At 42.6% G+C, this 9,544-nt stretch overlaps 1 protein-coding gene across 2 annotated transcripts in view; it reads left to right on the top strand.

Annotated features, from left to right (window-relative positions):
* The window catches only part of Ccdc25 (coiled-coil domain containing 25), a 33,985-nt gene that overhangs the window by 342 nt on the left and 24,099 nt on the right, over nucleotides 1-9,544 (top strand). For both annotated transcript variants that reach the window (XM_013024262.1, XM_013024261.1), the window contains exons 2-3: nucleotides 3,358-3,405; nucleotides 6,459-6,498. In XM_013024262.1, the coding sequence (XP_012879716.1) occupies nucleotides 3,358-3,405; nucleotides 6,459-6,498 (88 nt within the window). The remainder of the gene's footprint in view (nucleotides 1-3,357; nucleotides 3,406-6,458; nucleotides 6,499-9,544) is intronic.

Genomic DNA, 9,544 nt, shown 5'->3' with positions numbered 1-9,544 from the left:
CCCCTCTTCCCGCCGCCGGTCGGTCCGTCCTGCGGCGCGTCGGTCCCTCGGCCGCCGGCGGCGCGGGCTGTGGCGCGGGATCAACTCCGAACCCCCTGATTTGCGAGACCCTCCCCCCCCACACACCCCTCAGGGAGGGTCCCCCAGGTCCCGCGGCCTCCTCCGGCTGCACCCGCGGTGTTCCCCGGCTGAGACGCGGGCCACCCGGGCACGGCCTCGGAGGAGGCCCGCCCCGCCTGCCCTGCCACGCGCCGGACACCCGCTCGCCGGGTGGAGTGAAAAGCGACCGGCCTGGGGGACAGGCAAGCAGCGCTGCGTTTGAATGACCGGGAAACGCGGCCACGCCGGCCGGTCCCGAAGCCCCTTCCCGTTAACCCTTTCCCCCCTGACCTAGCTCTGGCCTAGCCTTCCTGACCGAGCGCCAGGCCAAGGTAGTGTAGGTGCACACCTGTGACGCCCCAGGGGCCCTCGAGGCCGCAGTTGGTGTCAGCCACACGGGGGCAGGGACTCCTGTTGTCTGTTCTAGCAGAATTCCGTTTTTATGACTGCCACTTCCGTGTGCATGGAGTCAGAGGTTTTTTGCATGAGCTAGTTTTCAACCTTGGTCCTCCGGTCTCAGCCTCCTGAGTTACAGGCATGAGTTACTGGTACCTTATTAATTGATGGATTGATTCTTAATGGCAGTACTAGGGCTTGATCTCAGGGACCTTGCATTTTGCTTAACGTTCTTGCTCACTGCTGGTGTTCTACCATTTAAACCATGTATTCAGGCTGGAAAGATAGCTCAGTGGTAGAGGGCTTGACTCTCATGCATGAGGCCCTGGGTTCGATTCCTAAGCACCACATAAGCCGAAAAGCCGGACATGGTACTGTGGCTCGAGTGGTAGAGGGCTCTTGAGCTGAAGAGCTGAGGGACAGCACCCAGACCCAGAGTTCAAGCCCCACCACTGACCAAAAAACAAACATGTATTCAGTCTAGCATTTTACTGGTTAGTTGGAGTCTTGAAGTCTTTTCTGCCCTGGCTGACTTTGAACCACAATGAGTAGCTAAAATGGCAGGCTGGTGCCACTGACATATCCTAGCTATTTTAATTATTTTTTAAATCCCTTTTGCTCCAATTGCAAACCTTTCTGTGTACTTTATAAGCAAGTGACCTAATGTAACTTGATGCCCATACATGCAAACAAAGTTGTGCATATAAACATGTAAATGTGCATGCACACCGTGGCATACTAATTCAGTTGTTATAAGCTGAATCTTAATATATTTAGATGCACAAAAATGCCATTTTTCATACAATGGGTGTGTAGTATGTTATTTATAGCTGTTTTACAGTCCTCTGTAAAAATGTTTTTATTTTAAAGGTGATGTATAGACAGGTTGCAGGTACATAAGTCAGGTAAAAAGTACATTTCTTGGGCTGGGAAGGTGGCTCAGTGGTAGAGCGCTTGCCTTGCATGCATGAGGCCCTGGGTTTGATTCCTCAGCACCACATAAGCAAAAAGAAAAAAAGCCAGACATGGCGCTGTGGCTCAAGTGGTAGAGTGCTAGCCTTGAGCTGAAGATTGAGGGATAGCACCCGGGCCCAGAGTTCAGGCCCCACGACCAGACCCCCCCCACAAAAAAATACATTTCTTTTTGGACAATGTCACCCCTTCCCTTTGTAAATGATCCTTAGGTTGTAAGATGAACATCATTGTTTGGGGGAATATTCAATAAAACATTTCAAAATTGTAGAATTGCAGTAGAATTAGAGATTGATAGATGTAATTAATTAATAATAGAATTATATAAAAAGACGTGCACATGAAGAATTTACAGTGGACTAGACTGTGCTTACAGAACCTGAAACACTTATTTTATTCCTACCCTTTGGCATTCATTCTCACTATTCAACGGCCTTTTCAGCCTTCTTGTGAAACTGTGTTGAAGCTAAGTATCCTTGTCAATGAGTCAACCCACATCTCCTTTCAAGTTAGGTCTCTCAACTTCCAAGGAATTATGGACTTCAGTCATTGTCTTACCCTGAGGGAATCAAGAATCTCCCGCCCCAAAGAAGGCCAGGAGAATAGAGAAATAGAGAAGTTTCTCTTTACTGAAGGTGCAAGCATGCCTTTATTTAAGCATTTATATGAAAATGCTGCTCTCTGGTGTTCGGACCACATATGTACTAGTATGTTCTGTTGAGTGGCGCAGACTTTATACCACCACCAGGGGTTGTGCTTTATAGACTGAAGACCCATTCACAGGTTTAGTTTCCATTGGGGCAGAACAACTTTTGGTAGACTAGCTTGGCAACCTAGCACCTAATTTACACTTTAAACTCCTAATCCTAACTTTGCATTAGAAACATCTAGAAAGCTTTGAGAAAACCCAAAGGCTTTCTGCCTCACCCTAGACTTTTGAGATTAGTTGTCTATGGTAGAGCTGGGCACAATCAGGTTGTTCTGACTTTCTTTTTTTTTTTTTTTAAGAAGTTGGGAGGTGAGGTTTAGGAAGTAGAAGAGGATTTCCATTAAGTGAAGCACACTGAACTATTAACTGATAACAACTAATGAGATTAGGCAAAATAGAAGTTGACTAATCATAGGAACCTCTTTTAAACTGTTAGGGTGTAGTCTGTTTTTAACTCTTGAAGAAAGCAGAGGTAGATTGACCTAGAATTGCCATGGGCTGAATCCTAAGGAAGCCAGAGAGGAGGGACTGGGAAGGTGGCTCAGTGGTGGAGTGCTTGCCTTGCATGCATGAGGCTGTGGTTCAAGTGGTAGAGCACTAGCCTTGAACTGAAGAGCTGAGGGACAGTGCCCAGACCCAGAGTTCAGGCCCCACAAATGACATGAAAAAACAGGAGAGGAGTCATATTTAGCAACAAATGGGAAACTTCTCTGGGGGTTGGAGTAGGGGTTAGAAGTGAACGATTAGGCTCTATGGGCTGTGTGGCTTAATCTTCGCTTTTATCTGCCTTTAAAAAATGTAAAAGGTAAAAAGTATTGAGGGTTTATACCTATAATCTTAGCTATTCAAGAAGCTAAGACCTGAGACTCTCATTCTCAAATCCAATTAACCACCAGATGCTGGAAATGGTGCTGTGGCTCAAGTGGTAGAACATTAGCGTTGAACAAAACAGCTCAAATACAGCAGGCCCCAAACCCCAGTACCAGCACCAAAAAAAAAAAAAAAAAAAGGAAGTTATTCTTGACTTGAAAGCTGTCCAGAAATAGGTTGTGTTTGGCTGAGTTTGGCCCGGTAGGCTGTGGTTTGCCAATCTCAAATCCCATAGTTTGTTTCTTGTTTTTCCCATGAAACAATATTTTGGTAATGAAGTTAACTTTTGTTTTCTTTTTGTTTTGTCTTAGTTAATTCATCTGCTTACACTATATACATGGGAAAGGATAAATATGAAAGTAAGTTTTCAAAAGCATTTGATTTTGAGATTTCCAACAGGTAAGTGCTGCCTCCCACAATTGTTGGGTGAGTTTAATTTTTAATTCTTAAAATTTACTTGACCAATAACTGCACATATGTTTTAATACATACATACATTGTATATTGATCAGATATGTGTATCTGGCATGTTTACCATCTCAGACATCATTGTTTTGTAGTAAGAACATTCAAAAATCCTCCCTTGTAGCTGTTTTGAGTTACACATTATTTTTTGGGGGGGGGAGTCCAGTCGTGGGGTCTGAACTCTGGGCTTGGGCGCTGTCCCTCAGCTCTTCAGCTCAAGGCTAGCACTCTACCACTTGAACCACAGCGTCACTTCTGGCTTTTTTTTCTGCTTGTGTGGTGCTGAGGAATCAAACCCAGGGCCTCAAGCATGCACGGCAAGCGCTCTACCACTGAGCCACTTTCCCAGCCCAAGTTATACATTGTTAAGCGTATTCACTCTGCTGTACAGTAGAACACCAGAACTTAGTTTTCCTGCACTATTATAATTGTCCTAATTGCCCACCCTCTCCCATCCCCTCTCCATACTTCCCCAGCCTCTGGTAACCTCCACAAGTTCCGGAGTTTTTTTTTTTTTTTTTCATTAAAGAAAAAAACAAAACAAAACCTTTATTGTCAAATTGTCACATGTTTGAGAGTAAAAGAAGGAATTATTGGTAACTCCAAGAGCACATCTAAACAATATACAAGCTGTCTTAACAGTAAGTAGTGTATAGGATTCTCTCTTTCTCTCGCTGTCTCTCTCAGTCTCTCTTTCTCTTTCTCTCTTTTTTTTTTTTTTTTGGTTGGGCATGGGCCTTGAACTCAGGGCCTCGAGCACTGTCCCTGAGCTCCTTTTGCTCAAAGCTAATGTTCTACCACTTTGAGCCACAGCTCCAGTTTTCTGATAGTTAATTGGAAATAGTGTCTTATGGCCTTTCCTGCATGGGCTGGCTTCAAACTGATCCTTAGATCTCAGCCTCCTGAGCAGCCAGAATTACAGGTGTGAGACATGGGCACCTGGCTGACTAAAGAATTTATGACATTGACTTTTGGTATCACCTAATGGTGAAACACTCCATGGTTTATTAATGCTTGAATTTTAGGTTTCTCCTGGTAATGTTCACTTGTTCTCTGGTTATCCTCCTGATGTGGAGGAAGCGGCTGTCTCCCTGAGGTCCACAGAGCAGTAAGCCACTGCAGCAAGAGTCCTGGATAAGCTGCACTAGAAATCAGTGCACAGCTGCAGTATGCACAGTGCAAGACCCCCCATGCTTCCTCCTGCGACATCAGGGGTGGGGATCTGAGCCTTCAGCAACAGAAGTGCCTACAGCCACGCTGCCACATACAGTTGTTTAGATTTTACACTGTGCAGCTTGGGGGATATGGTTTTACATCTTATAGTGAAAGGTTGGCCTGTTTCTGGTTTACACTGGTGGCTAGCAATGGTGTGAGTGACATTCCTACCATTCCTCTTTTCCTTCTGCATAGTATGCTGTTTCCTGGCTTCTCTTTGTGGGAGTGTGTGCCAGCTGTGAGCTCTCTGGACTTTCAGGGTATTTAGGTTTGACTCATACAAAAAGAAGTTTGTGTCAATTTTATTGTGAACCTAACACTTTAGAAGCAAAAAAATTTTGCTTCTAAAATGTATAAATATTTTGTTTGTACTACAGAGATTTTTTTTTCTTGTGGCCAACAGTACTATTAGTATTTTTCCTTAAAGTGACAGGCATAGTTCATTTTTTTTTAATGTTGGCAAAATTTCAATCATTGTGTTCTCTCAAAGACATTCTTTGATGTTAAAATGGTGTTCCGTGAAAAAAAGCAAAATGTATGGACAAGATTAAGTTAATAGGCGCTGTAGAAGGAGAGGGTCAAGAGGTAATTGATGAGGGCGCTGAGCTGAGGAGGCTTTTGCCAGATGCGGGGCTGGGTCAGCAATTGTGGGGATTGGTACTGTGGAGACACATGTGGCCATGGGGTTGTCAGCAGGGGTAAGTCTGCATGGTACCTCTAGGGCTAAACTTTGCTGTCATGATTGTAGGTGGGTATAGAACTTAACTTTAGAAGTCTCCATTGTTATCTGAGCTGTCTGTCTTTCCTATCCCCCTGTTGGAATGGGCCCTGCAGTCTCCAAACTTCTTGCTGGGAGCACTTGTGCATCAGAAATCGTTCTGACTTTCAAGAGTGGATTGAATGTAAATGCATTTTAAGAGGAAACCATTCACATAGCTCAACAGCCAGCAAGTCTGTTCTTTTCATAGCCAGTAGGTGTCACCAGAGAGCCACACATTGCACATTGAGATGTTCCTGTTTTGACATTTCTTTTTCTGTTACCTGTTGTGTTGCTTGTTTGCTCAGCTTCCCAGTCAAGCTAGTTGAAAGCCCCCAGAAAATTCATGTCTACATCTGCTGACACTGCTTTTACCCAAGACTGGTATGCAAACACCCCATTCAGGTTATATAGACTATACTTTCTTGGGTGCATTGATGTGTGTGTGTGTGTGTGTGTGTCTCAGGCTAGCCTTGAACTCACAATCCCTCTTCCTTATCCTTGCTAGTACTGGAATTAGAGGAATATATCACCATGCCCAGCCCTTCATTACATTTTAAAACAGAACATATAAATATTTTACAAATTCTGTTTACGATTCTTTTTTTTTTTTGGTTGGTCCTAGAGCTTACACTCGGCCTGGGCATAGTCCCTCAGCTCTTCAATTCAAAGCTAGCACTCTACCACTTGAGCCACAGCGCCACTTCCAGTTTTCTGGTGGTTAATTGGAAATAAGAGTCTCATAAACTTTCCTGCCTGGGCTGGCTCTGAACCAAGATCCTAAAATCTCAGCCTCCTGAGATTCCAACTTATAAATCCATCTTCATCTGATGACTTGCCTTTCCTCCCTCACTCTTTCCCTCTCTCCCTCCTTTCTTCTTTAGATTTTTATTTAAATAGTTTTAAATTTATGAACAAAATACCTTGTGATCACAAAAGCTTTCCCTGACTTTGCTCTCTTGTATCTCACTGTAGACGAAGATCTGATAAAGTATGGCTGGCCAGAAGATATTTGGTAAGTAACAATTTTGGTTCTGCTTTCTATGAATCTTCATTTACTTTCTTAAATTTGGCCAACCACCTGTCTCCTAATGATGCAAACTAGAACATGTGAATGCTAATTATGTGTATGGGTGTCCAGTGGCAGGTAGTGGCTATTTTCCTGCCTTTATATTTACTGGGTACATTGACAAGATTGTCTTGGGGTTTGATCTCAGGTTGAAGATAGAGGGCTTCACAGGGAGCGGTGAACCAACTAGACCAGGCAGCCATGTAAATGGGCTGGTCTGACTAGACCTCTATTTGAAAGACACTCATGCTGCCTTCCCTTTGTCTTCTAAACCCTTTGTGAGTTTAGCCCTGTATTGATCTGCTCCACCCCTTTTTCCCAAAATAACTTGAAATTGTTGTAACAGTTTTCTTCCACAGTAATTTATTTTGCTGTTCACTAAACCCAATACAGAAGAAAATAAAAGAACAAAAAGACTTCTTCATTTTAGTTGAATTATTTCTCTTTCTAGTTGTCTTAGAAACTTGTATTTCCTACTTTGCAGACCAAGGCCCTTTGATGCATGCATGGGCTTCTGGTACTTTCTGTCACCTAATCCACTCTCATTAAGTTGCTCTCTTTCTGTTATCATTACCATTTTACTCTGACCTGTGTGTTTAGTGGTGCTTGGTCTTCTCAACTTGAAACACTCTCCACCCAAGTTTAGCCATGCAGATAAATCCTCAGATTCTGTTGCTTGGCTATGACAATACTAATGACCATTTTTCAAACATTGAACTATCTGCCAGATATTATCAAGTGTTTACCTCTGTTCATACATTAAATTTCTCCACAAGCCTGTGAAGTAAGTATGGATACTATGCCTTTTTTTTCAGGTGAGGAACTGAGTGAGTCTGCTGTCTGCTTGTCCCTGGCCCCCGCTCTGGTTCTGCATTACTGCTTTTCTCTTTTGCCTGCAGATCACTTCCTTTTCCCCTTGGCTGTTGTAGCAAGTGCCAGCCAATACATGTGCTGACTTTCTGACTAGCTCTCTGCCTTCTTCCAAAGGATCCATTGAACAGTTCTATGTAGCAGTTGTTTTCTGGTTATCTCCCAACTGAAACATTTGTACTTGTCTTAAAGTTCCAAAGATCTCCAGACTCCATAAAGTCTCAATGACTGCATATTAAATCATTATCTGGCTGTGCATTTTGACATAGCAGATTTGAAGTATAAACACCTGCATAGGAAAGGTTATGACATGAAATCAGCTCATCACAACTTTTTACCTTGTTTTCAAATTAAATACATGGAGCTGAAATTTCTAATTTGCAACCTGTGTTCAATAAATTTTTACTTGAATTTTAAATTTCATTAAGCTTAGAACTCACAAAATGGCTGTCTACCGATAGCCACAGACCTGTCTTGATACTTATGGTCTCAAGCTTAATGACTGGTTTAGATGCAATCAATTTTTTCTTTCAGAAGTTATTTGAGACCTGATTGAGCTGGAATAGGTCCAAGCCTCCAGGCAATGTGGTTCCTGGACTAGCAGTGCTGGCAGTCTTCCAGCTAGTGCTGAGAAAGGCTGTGAGTTGATCCGCATTCTGGGGTAGATTTTTAACCTGGGTCACTGACAGAATTTCTGGGACTTTCTTTACCTCTTTGACTGCCAGCATCTGAGCTTATCTTAAAAAGCCTGCTGAGGCTCCTTTGAGTGAGGAAAAATAGAATTAGTGGGCCTTCAGAGCCTCCATGCTTCCTAGTGAGTAGCACTTTCCCAGAGCCCCCTGAGGAATTAAGCCACCAACTTCTGGGGCCCTGCACCTGCGTGCTCAGCCATGCTGCTCTAGTGGAGCAGGGAAATGGATGAGGCAGAGACAGGAACACAGGAACTAGGCATAATCTTTGAATAAATTTTTGGAAAATTTGGGAAGGAATTTTCAAGGAGATTTGCTTGAAATAGTTTGTTTTTTAAAAATACATTCCAATTAAAACACCATATATGAGTCATCCCTCCATCTTTTGTGAAGGTTTACTTACTGTGAACATGTAAGTGGTGTGTGTGTGAGAGAGTCAGACAGTGTTTGTGTGTTTGTGCTGGGATACTCCTGTGTTTTGGTACTTTGACAATACATTTATTATATATGTATATATAGTGTTCCGGCTATTCTAGTGACATAATTCTACATCAGAGACTTTGGTAACATTTGAGTATAGTTTAGCTGCTATTGGTATGTGGAAAATAGTTGTAAAACAGAAGTGGAAGAAAGAAATAAAAGTGAAATGGCATTCATTGCTTCTCAGTTGAGCTTGGCTCATAATGTATGTTTCTTAAGATTTTGAGGAGATAATTTCTAGATTTACAAAAACTACAGTTATTTTGGGGTAGAACAATACCCAGCTGGAGGTGTAGTTATTAATCTTTTGGACGAAAATACAAATGAGTAAGTGAGCAACTTGTAGAACAGGAATCAGATATAATGTAATGATTAAGATTAAAACTTAGAGTCACCGTAGACTGTTTGCCAAAAACCCTAATCGTGTTCTATATACAATGTAAATATCAAATATTACCTCTTTGAGAAAAACATTAGAAATAGCATAATTTTAACCTCTACTGTGAATCACACATGTCTATATCTTGTACTATTATTCTGTGATCATTTTCATGTCTGAAAAATAAATTGGAACAAAATGTTCATCAATTGATCAAGGACCCCAAGACTTAGTATTGCAGAGAGAAGGCCAACTTCATTTAACTTCATTTGGTAAATGGAAACCTGAAACATTTACCCAAATAGCACATATGTTTTAAAATATTTGGGGGGCTGGGAAGGTGGCTCAGTGGTAGAGTGCTTACCTTGCATGCATGAGGCCCTGAGTTCAATTCCTCAGCACACATAAGCAGAAAAAGCTGGAAATGGCGCTGTGGCTCAAGTGGTAGAGTGCTAGCCTTGAGCTGAAGAGCTCAGGGACAACGCCTAAGCCCAGAGTTCAGGCCCCATGATTTGTAAATGGCAGTCCGTGTGTGTGTGTGTGTGTGTGTGTGTGTGTGTGTGTGTGTGTGTGT

Source organism: Dipodomys ordii, unplaced genomic scaffold (genome assembly GCF_000151885.1).
Source record: "Dipodomys ordii isolate 6190 unplaced genomic scaffold, Dord_2.0 Scaffold74, whole genome shotgun sequence".
Lineage (NCBI taxonomy): Eukaryota > Metazoa > Chordata > Mammalia > Rodentia > Heteromyidae > Dipodomys > Dipodomys ordii.
Note: the sequence above shows the minus strand (reverse complement) of the source record. Positions and strands in the feature narration are given on the sequence as shown.